The following is an 18,785-nucleotide window of genomic DNA, read 5'->3' on the forward strand; positions in this document are numbered from 1 at the left end:
CACACTTCATGGGTCCTCTTCAGGAAACATCTGTCTGCTGCATCAGTCATGTCACCTTTGACTGAACATGAGCATCATTCAGTTCATATGTTCTCGTGGGAGCTGTATCCAATGTTAAAATCAGACCTATTGAGATTAATGGGTGTGACTAACTAAAGTCCATAAATTTCAGTGGGTCTTGTCTGAGCTGGACACGACTTACGGTTCACATTCTGTGAATCCGATATGATTCTCTCTTACAGTGATGCTTGTGTTTAGCAGGACTTGAACACAGGTCTCATGAACATACGAAGCTACCTTACACTGCCAGCATATATAGCCAAGTAGTGTATATTCTGATTCACTGCAGTTCTGTGAACACTTAAGAGAGGGGTCACTCCAGCCCCACCAAGGTGCCTTCTGGTGAAAAATGAACCCCAGGCCTCCTACATGCAAGATTTGTGCTCTACCACTCAATTACATCCCTTCTCCATCTCATCAAGAAGGAAGGCTAGTCATGTGTGATGTTCCATGGAGGCTGTTTTGGTCCATGGAGATACTCACCACCAAGCATAGCTGATCACCCCAGCTGTGCTGGAGGTGGGTAAGCAGGGGAACATAAGATCAGCACCTTGGAGAGGTGTCCTGTAGCTGAGGCAGGACATACATGTGGACTCAGAAGTGTCCTGGAGCAACTAACAGGTCTTGATAGGCTAGGCTAGCTATTCATTGACTAGAGATCCCTCCTTGTGCGCTACAGCTCCACATATGACAGTCCATGAAATACACCCGTCTCCTTACAGCTGCAGATGTTGGAGGAATCTGCCTTTGAGGATTCCTGGTCTGTGGCCATGATGGAGGCTGGGTGTTATTGGTGTGAGTGTGTTTGTGTTGAACTGCTATATTTCTGGCCACAAACATCTGTCTGTGCCTTCTGCAGATCTCTTCACTACAAGAACTTCCCACGTGCAAGCCGGCATCTTGCGACGCCACAGCCGATTCAGAGACAAAGTTGCCTTTTGAAGCGCAGAAGCAGAAAGTGGACCAGCCAGGTAACCTGCACTTTCAGAGAGACAGTGATAGGGAACAACATTTCTCTTGGTAGGTTGTAGGGTTTTTCCAAGTTAGCAGGACCAGGTGCATGAAACACGCCGTCATCTTTTCAGACAGACAGACGCCAACAACAACATCGTCACCATGATTTGCTCACTGGGAGATTAGACGGTGTTAACTATTTAAAGGTAAAGGGGTAAAGGGACCCCTGACCATTAGGTCCAGTTGTGACCGACTCTGGGGTTGCGGCGCTCATCTCGCTTTATTGGCTGAGGGAGCCGGCATACAGCTTCCAGGTCATGTGACCAGCATGACTAAGCCGCTTCTGGCGAACCAGAGCAGCGCACAGAAACGCCGTTTACCTTCCCGCCAGAGCGGTACCTATTTATCTACTTGCACTTTGACGTGCTTTCCAACTGCTAGGTTGGCAGGAGCAGGGACCGAGCACTGGGAGCTCACCCCGTCTTGGAGATTCGAACCGCCAACCTTCTGATCAGCAAGTCCTAGGCTCTGTGGTTTAACCCACAGCGCCACCCGCGTCCCTATTAACTATTTAGTTAGCATTTAATTTCAACTTGTTTGTGAGAACATTGGATGAGGTTGCCTCAAAGCAAGTGTTACCCTACACTTTGCCATGCATTTTCCCGACACTTTCCTTATCGCCAAAAGTCTGGTTTTGGGGGGGAAGTGGGTTTACTGCCCAATACCTCCAAATCAACTGTAACTGCCCAACCTGAATTTGCCTGTATATGACTGGATCCCACCCAAAAATAGAGACAAACTGGAAGTTCCATTAGCCTTTAAGGTGCCAGAAGACTCTATTTCTGTGGTTGCTGTAACAGACTGACACAGCTACCGTTTCTTTCAGCAAGAAATGTAGACATCCCTTGTTGACCAAACCACTCTTACATCAAACTGCACTCCAAAACTTGAGAAACATTTCCCCTAATGGTTGTAATTAATACTCTCAGTAACAACATCTAAGTTCTGTGGCTTCTGAAGAAACTTCTATTGCTCAACCGGTAGTTTCACTCCTTATATCCAGGACGACTGCATTGTTTGAACACACTGTGCCTCCAATTTAAGTAAACTTTGATTATAACAGACAGTAGGTCTTTGTGCTCAACCGAAACCTCCAGCACCCTGTAAGGCTTTTCGGACAGCAAGACCAGAAACTTCTCACTTTAGCCTGTGGCCATATCAACCCAAGCAAGCCTCACCTGCTCAAATTATTTGTTCACCTAGATCAGTATTGTCTGCTGTGATTGACAGCAGCTCTCCAAAGTCTCAGGCATTTGCCTCCTGGCCTTTTTACCTGGAGATTTCAGATATTTAACCTACGACTTCCTGCAAGCAGACCATGTACTTAACCAGTGAGATATGGGCACACGATAGGAAGTTGCAAAGGGAATGATCCCTGATTCAAGACAATAAGGAAATCACAAGCTTTTCCTAATTATAGCCCCCACAGGAAAACCCCCATTTTTAAAATTTTCTCTACATCTGTGAGGACTAGAAACTTGACCCTTCCCCACTCCTTCTTGGTGCTGCAGTAAAATGGTTGGTTGGCCCTCCTATTGTATGAGGAGGGAAAGCCCTATTCCTATATCAACAACAACAACAACAAAAGTCACATCCGTAATTTCAACTTTACTGGCTGAGCTGGAAAGTAGAGTTGGCCTGTATGGCTTGATTTTGGGAAGCTCTAGCCCAGACCAGAGAATCAGGATTTTTGTGCTAGTGGGAAAGTTTTTGTTTTGTTTTTTAAAGGCAGCTGTGTGCTGATTTGCATATAAGGAGATCAAATCAAGGGAGAAGGATCTCTCAACTGATTGACATCTGGGTGTGGGGGGGGGGGAACACACACAGAGAGAGAGGTTTTGTTTGCTTGTCATTTGCTTTCTGACTTCAGTGTGGCTCCTCCTCTGAAAACTGCAAGTCCTCCAACAGCTGATCTTTCATCTGCCATCGTTTCCTTTAGGTAACGGAGATTCTGAGTCGGTCAATGAAGAATCTGACGAGCCCAATACATCCGATAGCGAGGTTTGTTCCCTTTTGTGTATTTGCTCATCATCCCACACATACACCTGTCTGCCCCGTCCCCCCAACACATACACCAAGTAGAGTCTACCTTCTGGCAAAGCACAACCCATTCTCAGTGTGGGACTCATTTAGGAGGCAACTGGGCAACACTGGGTTTACTTGGCCGAATGTGCCCACCTGTCATTCAGCTGATGTCACAATGACTATTTTTCGCTTGCACAGTTTGAAATCAAACCGTGCAGGCAAGGCACGGTGTAATGCAAGACCCAAGGAATCAGCTGTTGTTGGCCCTTGCAAAGTACCGTACTTTTCCGTGTATAAGACTAGGGTTTTTTTACTAAAAAAAAAAAATGTTTAAAAAGTGGGTAGTCTTATACACGGGGGCAATCTCCCCCATTTTCTTAATATTGAGTCCCAAAAAATAGGGGGGGGGTGTCTTATACACAGTGGCGTGTTATACAAAGAAAAAATATAGTACATCAAAGCAGCTAGACTGGTGACTTCGATTGGCCGCTAAGACCATATAACACTGGTCCTGGAAAACCTACATTGGTTCCCAGTACATTTCCAAGCACAATTCAAAGTGTTGGTGCTGACCTTTAAAGCCCTAAACGGTCTCGGTCCTGTATACCTGAAGGAGTATCTTCACCCCCACCATTCAGCCCAGACACTGAGGTCCAGCTCTGAGGGCCTTCTGGCAGTTCCCCCACTGTGAGGTTACAGGAAACCAGGCAGAGGGCCTTCTTGGTGGTGGCACCTGCCCTGTGAAACGCCCTCCCAGCAGATGTCAAGGCAATAAACAACTATCTGACTTTTAGAAGACACCTGAAGGCAGCCCTGTTTAGGGAAGTTTTTAATGTTTGATGTGTTTGTGTTTTTAATATTCAGTTGGGAGCTGCTCAGAGTGGCTGGGGAAACTCAGCCAGATGGGCAGGGTATAAAAAATATATTATTATCATCATCATCATCATCATCACATGGCTTTGAAGCCACCGCAAACCCCTTTTGGTCCAGCCATGCCTTTACCCAGCCTGGTGTCATATATGACATTAGGTTGAAGGCAAAACTGCCCCGTGGTTTAAATGGGGAGGTCTGGTGGGTCTGATTAAGCCACAAACAAGAGATTCCCCACTTCTGAGAACCTTTGGCAATGCTAATCAAACCTTATGCTCTCAACTAAGTCGAGAAGCCACTAGAGAAAGGGGGCTCCATGTGGTGTGCCAGGATCCTGCTCCAACGTCGCATGTGGGCAGACAAGTGTAGAGACAAAGTGGGCAGCTCATGAGATGCATGGCCTTATGAGATTCAGCTGGGCTGCAAGCTGGCCCAATCATTAGGCAGAGTGAAGCAACTGCCTCAGGTGGCAGATTCTGATGGACATTTGAGTATTTTCCCCAAGGCATTCCTGCCGAGCCCCTTGTCCATTCCCCTGAGCTGGAGGACAGAGATTTGTGCCGCATCTGACCTGCCCTGTGCCCCCTATGCTAGCCAGCTGGCATCAGCTACAGTGGGAGACACTGCCCCATTGCCAGTGTTCCAGTCAGATTCATGTCAGCCCAGCTGGCTTCTGTATGTGCAATGGGGAGCACCAAACGTTTGCCCTCTGCCCCAGGCAGCAGAATGTATTCGGCTGTCCCTGCTAAATCAGTCCCACCAATCACTAAAAGGAAGACTTGCAACAGACACATCCCAAAATGAAGTGCTGGTGCCATGGTTAAAATACAGGAGGTGAAAGCTGGAAGGAATGGAAGCTGTCTTTCCAAAGCTGAGTTTCTCAATTGGTAGAGCATGAGAGTAAATCTCAGGGCTGTGGGTTCGAGCCCCACATTGGGCAAAAGATGCCTGCATTGCAGGGGGCTGGACTAGATGATCCTTGTGGTCCCTTTCAACTCTATGATTCAAGTTATGACCTTAATCCTAATATAGCCAGGGTATCCAACTAGCATGGCCAAAGGTAAGGGCATCACTCTGGCTAATCATACACTGCTCACCTAGAACGACCTATGAAAGGACTTGACTTTCATCCAAAATGAGCTGTGTTTGACTTGTAGGCAGGGTTGAAAGTGTGTCTTGTTTGCGGAATACAGAAGGAGGAAAAGAATTTTTCCGATCAGACCTGATTTTTGAGTGCAAAACTTGAGCACAACTGAAGGAAGGAAGGTGGGGTTCCCAAATGCTACGGGACATTTAACTTGCACATCTGCAACTCATGTCTGAATAATTTCCCTCTATTAGGTGATGGGCACTTGTGATGATGAAAGCCTCCAAGCGGCTCCCAAGAAAGAAAAATATTGTTGCACAACTGAGATCACCCAGAGATCGCAAAAGAAGCGGAAAAGGGGACACGATTCGCTGACAAAGGGTACAAACAGGGGGTTCAGAATCATGTATTGTGAGATACAGTCATACCGCGGGTTACAGACGCTTCAGGTTGCGTTTTTTCGGGTTACGGACCGCCAAAACCCAGAAGTACCAGAACAGGTTACTTCCGGGTTTCGGTTGTTGTGCATGTGCAGAAGCACTAAATCACGCTTTGCACATGCGCAGAAGCACCGAATCACAACCCGCAGATGTGCAGGTGCGGGTTGCGAACACTGTGGGTTGCGAAGGCTGCGGGTTGCGAATGTGCATCTCTTTTTTTAAAAAAAATATTATTAGTTTACAACAAAACAAAACAGAACATACATTATATTCACATTTCACATTTCAGTTTCCAGATCTTTGATTTTGGACTTCCTTCAGCTTTTCCGTAAATCTTTCGTAGTCACTATTAGTTTCTGCATTTCCTTTTTTACCATTGTCATTACTTATATCTTTTTTCCATCTCATTCCTTTTAACAATGTCTCTTGCATATTCACAGTGCTTTTTTGAAACCTTCTAGCGTTATTTGACCATCACTTATATTCTCCAGATATTTAACAAATTTCCCCCAGTTTTCTGTAAACTTTTGGTCTCTTAGGTATCTAATCTTTCCAGTCATCTTATCTAATTCAGCATAATCTAACAACTGAATGTGCATCTCGCACGGATCACATTCGCAACCCGAGCGTCGACTGTATACTATTTTTCATGTCTTACATAACACTTCACCTGTTTACTTAGGCCACATTCACATTTAAATTGCCTATGTTGCCACTTGTTACATTGTTCGGAGACCCCTATCCCCCTCACAGAGCTATGCTTTCCAGAGTAGTTTAGCAATCCATCCCTCTTCACAGAGCCGTCTCTGAGAATTGTAGCTCTGAGTGGGGATAGAGGCTTCCTAAGAACTCTTAGCGCCTTTAACAGCTCCTAGAATTCTTGGGGGGGAGGACAGTCTAAAATGGCACCATGGCGCTTTAAATGGATGTGGCCCCTGTCCACTGAACTTTGTTTGTTCTGGTGGCTCATTTGAGAAAAGAATGAGCTAGCTTTTCCTATGCACAGGCCAGGCACTCTCTTCTGCTCTCTGAATTCCAGGCTATGCAAATGTTTGTCCACAGCGATACAGTCCGCCGTGATAAGGAACGCAAGCAGGGAGGACTCCAGAGTCTGGGGGCCAGGCTGGCTTTCTGGCAAAGGGTTAGCCCAAGGCAACCTGGGAGGGAGAAGAGAGTAGGAGAAAGGCTTGGCAACACGTAAATTGAATAGGTGCACTAGGTACACAGTTCAGTGTTTGCTTAGCCTTTCCGGAGAAATGTTATTGACTTGCAGGGAATGCATTTTTCACAAACGGTGTTTATTGTTAAGCCCCATTCCCTGTAGAGGGGGAAACCTCTTAACAATGGAATGTGTTGTGTTGGCATTTCCTGCAGGTGACAAAGTAGGAAATGGATAAAGGTTGGGCACTTGAAAAAGGGCGGAGGGGATAACCAACAACCCTCCCTTCCTCTTCACAGTTTAAATACTTTTCTCCATCCCCAAAGCGCTACCCCTGGCTCTGTTTGCGCAGTCAAAAAGTGTGTGCTTGGTTGTGTGTGTATGCATGTGAGTTAGAGAGAGCAATGTTGACTGAGTATGTGAGAGAGATATTGTCAGCAAGGCAAGAGGGCTTGTTTGACAAGCTTCTGTTCCTATCACATTGCCTTTCTGACGGGTCTGATGAACCTGGACGCAAAATGTTGACAGCTCCTTTTTCTTGTTCTGGCAAAAGGCTCGGCCCTTCCCTGCAAAGGGCTGAGCTCAGAAGGGGTTAAAATTGCAAAGGGCAAGACAATGGTAGGCAGTGGCGGCAGGGGTGGGGTGGGATGGACACTGGTATTTTCAAATACCAGTGCTTGCAAATTTAATCCAGGCCTGCAAGCAGCTGCCCATCTGCCTTTACATTACCGCTCTCAAAGGTAGCAGGGGAACACGGGTGGTGCTGTGGTCTAAACCACATAGCCTCTTGGGCTTGCCAATCATAAGGTCGGCAATTCAAATCTGCACAACAGGATGAGCTCCCACTGCTCTGTCCCAGCTTCTGCCAACCTAGCAGTTTGAAAGCATACCAGTGCAAGTAGATAAATAGGTACCACTGCGGCAGGAAGGTAAACAGTGTTCCTGTGCACTCTGTTTTCCGTCGCAGTGTTCCATTGTACCAGCAGCGGTTTAGTCCTGCTGGCCACATGACCCGGAAAGCTGTCTGCAGACAAACGCCGGCTCCCTCGGCCTGCAAGCAAGATGAGCGCTGCACCCCAGAGTCACCTTTGGCTGGACTTAACCGTCCAAGGGTCCTTTTTTTTTACTGCTCTCAATGCAGCAGGTTCTTGAAATGCTGAATCCAGTGTCTGTGACCAGGATTAGGATTTAGGACAGAATTCTGCCCCAGCTTTTACAGAACCTGCATCAGGGGCAAGGATAGCCATTTGTGTTTATTTTTTCCAACCAGGAAAAAAGAACACTGAAATTATTGCGACAGGGATGAAACCCAAGTCCAGCACCAACAATCAGTCAGGTTGGGCGCTGGCCAAGGACTAAGGGGCTTGAAAGGGCCCCCAACCTAGCCATGGCACCATTCATCACTCTCATTGTCTGTTTTGTTTTGTTTTGTTTTGTTGACGGTGGCTCATCTTTGGCACTGTGCCAAAAGTGCCATGAAATCTGGCCCTCATGCAACCAAGTCATAGACAGGGAGCTGTTCATTTGTGTGGCTCTTAACGTGGAAACTGGGGGAGATGCTTTCAGGAAACCCAATCTTTAGACTCCGCAAGCTGCTTCAACCAATATCTCTTCCCAGGGATTGGGAATGGTACCTGTCTAAAGGAATGGGGGTCACCTAACATCTCCCAGCACCCTTAACGAACTACAGTTCCCAGGATTCCTTGGGGGAAGCCGTGACTCTTTAAAGTGGTACAGTGCTGTTTTAATTGTAGGTGGTGAATAGGGCCTAAGTTGGATTTCACACTTGGTGATCTATTGCAATCGCTCTCCTGATCTACCTTCGGCCCACCTCTTCTATATGAGGTGCCAGAGACTGAAACGAAACTTGCACAGTTCGTTATCCCAGAATGCATTGCAAACCTGCTAACGCCTTTGTCTCTTTTGCTCTTCGCAGCCTTTAAGAAGCCTGTTCAAAGCAGGCGTAATGGCAAAGCAGCCCAGATCCTAGCCGACGTGCAAGAAGATCTAAAAGAAACAGCAAACCGCAGCCCTGCTTCCAGCCACAATGAAGACGAAGAGACATAGCCCGAATGTTCTTTCACGCTGGGGCAGATCCTACCACTTGAACCGGTGTCAGATATTTCTGCTGTGATATGAAGCCCTTCAGTGGCCAGTTATTCTTACTGACATCAACCAGGACAGCTCAAGCCTTCTCAGGCGCCATTGCTTCACATCCCTGACCGACAAGTGAATTCATGTGGACTAGTAACTTACTGACAGTCAAGGCACTCTGGAGAGCTTTACGGAATTCTTTGGTTAATTCTCTTGAGATTTTGGCAGTGAGGTGGTTTGTTCTGCTTGGCTATTCTGTGGTTCCTTTTGTCCAGGTTCCGCCACTTCTCTGGCATTCAACCAGATTGGCCCTGCCATACCTTCACTGTGATGCATTAAGTGTTGCATCAAGAGACAACTGCAATGTAAGGACAGAGAAACCATGTTCTGCATGCAGGGGTCCCAAATTCAGTCCCTTGCAATACCAGTTAGAATGATCAGGTCCTGGGGAATGCTCTTGCCTGATATTTTGGAGGGCTGCTGCAAACCAGAGACGACAACAGTGAGCTACAGCAGACCTGGCAGCTTCGGTGACTTGCAAAACATGGTATTTTGTTGCTTCTGCGGCCAATACAACCCATCCCTATGGGACCGTTATCTTTTCTTCCTTTTATAAAATCAGCAACACTGCAGGGGCCTGGACATCCAATGTCCTGTGGATCCACAAGGAGAGGGCTGTAGATCAGTGCCAGAGCAACTACTCTGAATCCAAAAGGTTCCAGAAGCAGGGACCAAGCAACGGGAGCTCACCCCATCGCGGGGATTTGAGGGGAAAGGTGCCACACACTAAAGAAAAACTTCTGGATCTTGATATGCACATGGTACAAAAAACACCTACGTATTGCCAAGTACCCAGTCTGATTGTACATAAATGCTGCATTGATTAAACCACTGCATAGTTTACCCTAAAATAAGTGATCTTATTTTATGTGAACTCTGTGTTAAAAATTTGGGGGGGGGGGGGAGATGTTATAGCAGCTGCTCTCCATATATCAGGGGTGAACAACGTGGGAGCTGACTGCAGACTTCCTGTTCAGGGCCGTTAAAACTAAAAACTAAAAGAGATTGTGAAGAGCTTCAAAAGGTCCTCTCTAAACTGAGCAAATGGGCAATAAAATGGCCCAGTTCAGTGTAAGCAGCTGTCAAGTGATGCTGGGGCATGAGCAGGCAGTGACTGACCAGCGACGAGACCTCCAGGTCGGAGTGGATAGCTCTGTGAAGATATTGACCCAGTGTACGGCAACAGTGGCGTAGCGTGGGTTGTCAGCACCCGGGGCAAGGCAAGTAATTTGCGCCCCCTAACCCGTGGATTTGTGCCCCCTAACCTGTGGATTTGCGCCCCCTAACCCCCAGATGTTGCGCCCGGTGCGGCCGGGCCCCCCTGCACCCCCCACGCTACGCCACTGTACAGCAACTATTTTTAAAAAAATAAATTCCATCCTAGGAATTCCATGTGTGCTGTTCTGGTCACCTCTCCCTCAAGGATATAGCAGAGTTGGAAAGGAGCAACTGAAATGTGATCAAGGGGCTGGAGTGCCCCCTGACCCATGTGAGGAAAGGTGACATTTGAGACTTTTCAGTTAGGACAAAAACCAAGGAAGAGGTGAAATGATAAACGTTTATAAAATTATACCTGGCTTGGAGAACGTGGACTGGGTTTTTTTCTCTCCCCTCTCTCATGACTCTAGAACTCATAGTCATTCAATATAGTTAATTGTTAGAATATTTAGGACAGATAAAAGATAAAAGTATTTCTTCACACAATCCAGAGCCTGATCTGAAAGGAAAATTTTGGGGCTCAATGAGTTGAAGAGGACCAGATCTGGGATGACCTTTAAAGGTCCAGTCGTGACCGACTCTGGGGTTGTGGCGCTCATCCCGCTTTATTGGCTGAAGGAGCCGGCGTACAGCTTCCAGGTCATGTGGCCAGCATGACTAAGCCGCTTCTGGCAAACCAGAGCAGCGCACGGAAACCCCATTTACCTTCCTGCCGGAGATGTACCTATTTATCTACTTGCACTTTGACGCGCTTTCGAACTGCTAGGTTGGCAGGAGCTGGGACTGAGCAATGGGAGATCACCCCGTTGCGGGGATTCGAACCACCGACCTTCTGATCGGCAAGTCCTAGGCTCTGTGGTTTAACCCACAGCACCACCCACGTCCCTTTGTCAACCAAAGGATGACCTTTGGCTGACTGCAAATTAATTGAACATTGGGGGGGGGGTCATTTGCATGGGAAGTTAGTTGGCTCCTCTTCCATCACACATCTAGGCATATAAATTAGCATGGGCAAATGCTATGCACATTTGTGTTCGTGAGTCCATGCCCTGAATATTTACATACCCAGCAAATGACTCTGGTGCCCAAAACACAACTCATATACAGAATCCTCATAAATGATGTGGATAACACAGGCCTTCATCAAAGGGATTCCAAAACATATTGACAGCTTAAATGTCAAAGCTAGAGGACAGAGGAAAACAAGGTGGCATACAAGGAAATAAATATTCTCTGGCACACACCAGCCAAGCTGTAAGCAGTGCTGGCACTTAGCACTCGGTTCACACTGACCTTGGGAAGGTCATTCATATCCTGTTGTTCCTGAACCACATCGCCAAACAGAGTCCAGATACTGTCAATTGCTGTGTCAGAGACCATGTTTTCCCACAAGTACAGTTCTTGGTAGCAGTGGCGTAGCGTGGGTTGTCAGCACCCGGGGCAAGGCAAGTAATTTGCACCCCCTAACCCGTGGATTTGCGCCCCCTAACCCTAACCCCCAGATGTTGCGGCCGGTGCGGCCGGCCCCCCCTGCACCCCCCCACGCTACGCGACTGCTTGGTAGTGCCCTGTCCATCATTTCATCTGCTTGCTGTGATCTGTGATGATCTTTCCCGACAAAGGTTTTCAGCAATGCAGTTTCCCTTGACAGGTTGGTCCAAAGGTTTTCTCCATGCCTTCGTACATTTTGCGAGTGTTGCCCGCGTCAGCAGCGAGTTGGGTGCTCTGACGCAGCTTTAGCCATTAGTCGCTGGCACATGTGGAAATGGTGGGGGCACTAAATCCGTTGTCCTTTTTCAAAGGGCCCTTGCCTCTTTTGGTCTGCGCCTGCCACCTAGTGGATACAGCATGGCACTTCTAAGGTTGGCATGTGTCCTCACATAGGAAGGAGAATAGCAACACCTTTATCACCTTATGAAACACACACACACACCAGACTTGCAAAATCAGGTTACTAAATGCAGCTTTTGTGAGTGGATATCCAGATGCTCCAAACTCAGTGGCCTGGTTTCTCCTAAATCCCCAACTCCCTGCACAGAGGAAGTATGAGATGTTGCTACATTTCTTTGGTGTGCTCAATAATTTTATGTGCTCCAATTGTGACACCACCAGCCTAAAACATGAGGCATTTGGGCGTCCACTGTGTTGAAGAATTACCTTCACAAATGGGCTCTGCAAAGTGCAGTTCTAGGATAGGTTTCCTGGAACAGAAGTCAAAGCAAAGACATCCTTAGTTTTCAAACTGGGGTGTCGTGTTTTTTTTAAGTTACAGGTAGGTAGCCGTGTTGGTACAGTGTGCATACTGTAGATAGTTTTCACTCAGGTCCACATATGCAAATAAGGGGTTGAAAGTGACGTTCAGTGATTGGATAGTTACAAAAAGTGGTTACTGTTGCGTTGTAGTGGAGCTCTATATAAGCAGGCTGGCTGAACCATTCAGTTCAGTTCTGTTCTGGCCTGTGAATAAAGAAGAGCTGTTTGAAGAATCGCTGTGTCGTCTGATATTTTCACCCACATCTTAACAGTAGGCCTCTGAATACCAGTTGCTGGATGGGAGAATTCCTACATTCCTGCCTCTCAAGCACCTTCAGAGATCCAGCATGACTCTTATGTTCAGAGCCACCTGATGAACCCCAGCCATCTCATTTTCATGGTTGGGACTCTTCTCATCAGTACAGTGGTACCTCTGGTTAAGAACTTAATTCGTTCCAGAGGTCTGTTCTTAACCTGAAACTGTTCTTAACCTGAGGTACCACTTTAGCTAATGGGGCCTCCCGTGCCGCCGGCCCACGATTTTTGTTCTCATCCTGAAGTAAAGTTCTTAACCTGAGGTACTACTTCCGGGTTAGCAGAGTCTGTAACCTGAAGCGTTTGTAACCTGAGGTACCACTGTACACACACCCTTAGGTTCATTTCTTTGTTCTACCACCACATGCAAAAGCTCCTTCCTCTCATTTCTGGTTCTTCTTTCTTTGGAAATACTTGTCGTCCCCTTTGACTCCTTTGTAATCTCTCCTTTCTTAATTCACCATGGGCAATGCTCTTTTGCCTTATACCTGCTTCAGTCAATGTCAGGGGTTAGCAAACTTTTTCAGCAGGGGGCTGATCCACTGTCCCCCAGACCTTGTGGGGGACTGGACTATGGGGGGGGGATGAACCAATTCCTATGCCCCACAAATAACCCAGAGATGCATTTTAAATAAAAGGACACATTCTACTCATGTAAATACACGCTGATTCCTGGACCATCTGCAGGCCAGATTGAGAAGGCAATTGGGCCAGATTCAGCCCCTGGGCCGTAGTTTGCCTACCCATGGTCAATGCCTTGCTCCTGTCTCTTGTTACTCTCCCTGGTTTTTGCCTGACTCTGTTTGTTTCTCTGCCTCAGTTTCATGCTCCCTCTTCTCAACGCTCGTTCTTCCTTGCCAGGCTTCTGTCCTACCTTCAAGCACATGCTTTCTTTCACTCTTCTTCTCTTCTTCACAGGCTTCTGTTCGTCCACATTCCCTCTGCCTCTTTCGCTCCCACTTCATCTCCTGTACAGTCATAAAGGTAAAGGTAAAGGGACCCCTGGCCATTAGGTCCAGTCGTGACCGACTCTGGGGTTGAGGCGCTCATCTCGCTTTATTGGCCAAGGGAGCTAGCGTACAGCTTCCGGGTCATGTGGCCAGCATGATTAAGCTGCTTCTGGTGAACCAGAGCAGTGCATGGAAACACTGTTTACCTTCCCGCCAGAGCAGTACCTATTTATCTATTTGCACTTTGACGTGCTTTTGAACTGCTCGGTTGGCAGGAGCAGGGACCGAGCAACAGGAGCTCACCCCGTCGTGGGGATTCAAACCGCCAACCTTCTGATTGGCAAGTCCTAGGCTCTGAGGTTTAACCCACAGCACCACCCACGTCCCTTACAGTCATACCTGTACAGTCATACCTCAGGATAAATATGCTTCAGGATAAGTATTTTTGGGTTGCGTTCCGTAGCGACCCGGAAGTAACGGAGCGTGTTACTTCCAGGTTTCGCCGCTTGCGCATGTGCAGACAGTCAAAATGACGTCACGCACATGCGCGGAAGCAGCGAAACGCGACCTGTGCGCGCACAGACACGCAGTCGCATCTTAAGTTCTATTCAGGATGTGAACAGGACCCCGGAACGGATCCCATTCGCATCCCGAGGTACCACTGTATGTCTGTTTCTCTTTCTCAGTGGCTGGTGTAGTGACAGATTCAGAAGTCCAAGCCACACCCCTTCTAAGATTATACAATTACCTTGTGATGATGATGTTGATAATAATAATAATAATAATAATAATAATAATAATAATAATAATAATAATAAATATACAGTGGTGCCTCGCAAGACAAAATTAATTCTTTCCACGAGTTTTTTCATTGTCCGAGTTTTTTCGTCTTGCGAAGCACCACTGCAGTTAAACACTAACAACGGCGGGGGGGGGAAGCAGGGCAGCTGCCGCAGCCGGTACCTCAGACTCACCCGCGCCTTGTGGCCACCATGCGACATGGCTGCTGGAGGGCGGTGGGGCTCAGGAGCGCGACTCCGTCTGCAATGCTGGCTGCTGGCGGCAACGGCTCTCTGAGGGGAGCGCGCGAGGGGGGTGGGCAGCGGCGCGAGGCACTAACCATCAGCCGGAAGGTGGGAGGGAGCCGGAGGAGCAGGGAAGCGAGCGTGCATGCGTACAGTGACTGTCACCATGACACGAGAGGCAGGGCTGTTTCGTCTAGCGAAGCAAGCCCTTAGGGAAATCCGTCTTGCGAAGCACCTCAGAAAACGAAAAACCCTTTCGTCTAGCGAGTTTTTCGTCTTCCGAGGCATTCGTCTTGCGGGGTACCACTGTACTCAATAATAGGAAATGAGGTACCACAAGATAGAGATAAAATGTTTCTATATGCAGCTGCAGCAGCCAGGTTACTACTTGCAAAGAATTGGAAAGGAAAGGAAATTACATACCCACAAAAGAGGATTGGTTATATAAATTATCTGAATTTATAGAATTGGTGAAATTAACTGCAGCAATAAGATAACAAACAAATCAGAAATTAAGGTCACAACGGATATGGTTTGAAGAATATATGAGTAAACACCTGCTCTAAAGATAGCATGCTGATATGCTTAGACTAAGCTGTAAAGTTGACCTAGAAAAAATAACAGTTTAATAAGAGAAATAAGGTAGAGGCGGAGGGAAGCCACATGAGTGTATTATTATTTACCTATTTTATGTATTTTTCTTTTTCCCTTACCTTTTTGTTTTGTTTTGTTTGTAAGTGTACGTACATTACTGTTTTGTATGTGTGTCTAAATAATATATATACATATATATATATATATATATATATATATATATATATAAAAGAAAAAAGCAATAATAATAATAATAGATTCATTGCCGCTATCACTGGTTCTATCAAGACTGGATTACTGCAGGGCTCTCCACTTGAGGCTTCTTTTGTTCTTGATCTGGAAGCTGCAGTTAGTGCAGAATGCTGCAGCACGATTGCTGACAGGAGTGAGGTCTTGTCAGCATCAGGAATGCCAGCTTGGCCCTGTGAGTGTGGGTGCCTGGGGTCATGGGTGCCATGCAGCCGAAATTTGTGAGTGCCCGGCCCTTTCATGGGGAATTTTGTGGGTGCTCGAGCCCCCAGGAAGCCGGCACCTATGGTCAGCATATAATGCCCGTGCTCACCAATTTGCAACCAGTAAATAATAATAAACTATTCATGCCAATCTCCAAGTATGTGTTTCAGTTAGATCTACTGTTTTCTGGGCACATGCATTTGGAGTTTTCAAACATCTTCTGTCAGAGTGACATTCTGCTGGGGTTGCAACTTAACTCATTAACTTTTCCTTTCTTACCTACACGGGCTTTACCAGACAAGCCAACAATCCCAGGTCATGTGATGTCATGTCATGTGATGCACCAGTCGCCCAGGAACAGCAACCCTGGAAAATTCAGGTTGCGTAATTGTGTCATTATAGTTTGTCATTCTTGGGAGAAAAGCAATGACAAACCTAGACAGCATCCTAAAAAGCAGAGATATCATCTTGCCAACAAAGGTCCGTATATTTAAAGCCATGGTTTTCCCAGTAGTGATGTATGGAAGTGAGAGCTGGACCATAAAGAAGGCTGATTGCCAAAGAATTGATGCTTTTGAATTATGGTGCTGGAGGAGACTCTTGAGAGTCCCATGGGCTGCAAGAAGATCAAACCTATCCATTCTGAAGGAAATCAGTCCTGAGTGCTCACTGGAAGGACAGATCCTGAAGCTGAGGCTCCAATACTTTGGCCACCTCATGAGAAGAGAAGACTCCCTGGAGAAGACCCTGATGTTGGGAAAGATGGAGGGCACAAGGAGAAGGGGACGACAGAGGATGAGATGGCCGGACAGTGTTCTCGAAGCTACGAACATGAGTTTGACCAAGCTGCAGGAGGCATTGGAAGACAGGAGTGCCTGGCGTGCTCTGGTCCATGGGGTCACGAAGAGTCCGACACGACTAAACGACTAAACAACAACAACAACATAGTTCACCGGAAGGTCTTATGTAACAAAGCCACTTCTCCAAAAGATTGGATCTTTTTTGTGATAAGGGGTGACAGGAAAATGCACTGGAAAGTAATGGATGGCGCTTGCTTTGACATGTCATCTAACAATCTGCAAACAAATCAACTGAATGTTTAATAAACAGGTTGTCTGCGTATCTGCAATGGCTACTAGGTCCAGAGTTCAAGAACAGAAAAGCAGCAGAGCCATTTTTATTTTTCTGATTGCCAATGAAGCAGAAGGATGGAAGATTTGGGACAGATAAAAGAAATAACTTCTTCACACAATCCAGAGCCTGATCTGTAGGAATAATAATTTTTATTTCTCTGATTGCTGGAGGTACAATGACTGTGCAGAATTCTTTAAAAGGGAAGATCAATAGGTGTATAGCAGCCAGGCTGTTCAGTCATCGCTACCTTGGAACGAGAGGAAGATGCTAATATGTGACTAAGTTATTTCAGCACCACTGAGCTATAGTTTCTCCTCTGGGCAATACCCGAGGGTTTGTGCTCCACAATTAAGCAAGCAAACAGCGATGCATTTCTGAAAACTGGTTTCTGTACTGATTTGGAAAATGTATTTCCTTAGCCCCCCCACTCTCTGACCTCTCATTGTTTTCCTCTCCTTCCTTCTACGTGACCACGACCACCCACCAAAAAAAGCCCTGCAACTCCTTTGACAATGAGTCACATACAACAGCTTCTGCAGCAAGTGGAGAAGAGGGATGTTTTTGATTCATTCGTTCATATCCGTGCTGTATGCCCGTTTCATTAAGAGGATGCATTGCTCTCCGCAGTCTGGAGTGGCATGATTAAATCAATCAGCTCAGTCTTTCTTAAACGCTTAATGTCATAATAAAACTCTGAGTCATTTCCCAAGGCATATAAGCTATTGGCACCATACATGCTGCTGTGTTCATTGGCATTTTCCTTCTCCGGAGCGTGGTACGGAGCCTTTACAATCACAGAATCACAGAATTGTAGAGTTTGAAGGTAACCCAATGGTCATCTAGTCCAACCCCCGGCAATGCAGGAAATCTCAACTAAAGCTTCCAAGCCAGGTCGCCATCCAGCATCTGCTTAAAAAACTCCAAGGAAATCTATTCCGCTGTTGAACAGCTTTTACTGCCAGAAATTCTTCCATTGGTTTGGATCCTAGTGTCTGTAGCAAGAGAAAACAAACTTGTTTTCTGATCTGGCCACAGTGATCCATGTGATGGTCACCTCCAGACTTGATTAGTGTAACTCGCTCTATGCAGGGCTGCCCTTGAAGCTGATCCAGAAACTCCAGCGGGTGCAGAATGCCGCGGCGAGGCTCCTTACGGGGTCCTTGCCACAGGATCACATTCATCCAGTGCTTTACCAACTGCACTGGCTCCCGGTGGAGTGCAGGGTCAGGTTTAAGGTGCTGGTTTTGACCTTTAAAGCCCTATGCGGCCTAGGACCCACATACCTATGGGACCACCTCTCCTGGTATGCCCCGCGGAGGACCTTAAGGTCCACAAATGACAACATTTTGGAGGTCCCATGTCGCAAGGTGGTTAGATTGGTCCCAACTAGGGCCAGGGCCTTTTCAGTACTGGCCCCGGCTTGGTGGAACGCTCTATCACAAGAGATTAGGGCCCTGTGGGACTTGACATCTTTCCGCAGGGCCTGCGAGACAGAGCTGTTCCGCCTGGCCTTTGGTTTGGACTCAGTCTGACCCTTGTGTTTCCCTTCCCTTATGGTTTTGATCTATGGGCTACTTTTAAAAAGAGGCTGCATCTTAAATTGCATTTTAACCTGTATTTTAAATTGGTCCCCCCCCCTCCCATTATGTTTTTAGTGTGATTTTATTGGTGTTAGCCGCCCTGAGCCCAGCTCTGGCAGGGTAGGGCGGGGTATAAATTATTATTATTATTATTATTATTATTATTATTATTATTATTATTATTATTATTATTTCCTCTTCCATGAGACAGCCCTTGAGATATTTGAAGATGGCTATCATATCTCCCCAGTCTCCACTTTTCCAGGCTAAACATAATCAACTCTGGCTTGGTTTCCAGACACTGATCATCTTGGTTGCCCTCCTTTGCACACGTTCAAGCTTGTCAATATCCTTCGTATATTGTGACGCCCAGAACTGGACACAGTATTCCAGGTGGGGTCTCACCAAGGCATAATAGAGTGGTGCTACTACTTCCCTTGATGTGGAATTATAC

At 46.7% G+C, this 18,785-nt stretch overlaps 1 protein-coding gene across 1 annotated transcript in view; it reads left to right on the forward strand.

Annotated features, from left to right (window-relative positions):
- RBBP8NL (RBBP8 N-terminal like) overlaps positions 1 to 9,340 on the forward strand; it is a 38,568-nt gene extending 29,228 nt beyond the window's left edge. Inside the window, exons 11-14 of the mRNA XM_083447417.1 lie at positions 920 to 1,031; positions 3,014 to 3,075; positions 5,311 to 5,437; positions 8,592 to 9,340. Coding sequence (XP_083303543.1) covers positions 920 to 1,031; positions 3,014 to 3,075; positions 5,311 to 5,437; positions 8,592 to 8,722 — 432 coding nt within the window. The 3' untranslated portion in view covers positions 8,723 to 9,340. The remainder of the gene's footprint in view (positions 1 to 919; positions 1,032 to 3,013; positions 3,076 to 5,310; positions 5,438 to 8,591) is intronic.
- The last annotated feature ends 9,445 nt before the right edge of the window (positions 9,341 to 18,785 follow it).

Source organism: Podarcis tiliguerta, assembly GCF_965153285.1.
Source record: "Podarcis tiliguerta genome assembly, chromosome: 6".
In the NCBI taxonomy this organism is placed as follows: Eukaryota; Metazoa; Chordata; class Lepidosauria; order Squamata; family Lacertidae; genus Podarcis; species Podarcis tiliguerta.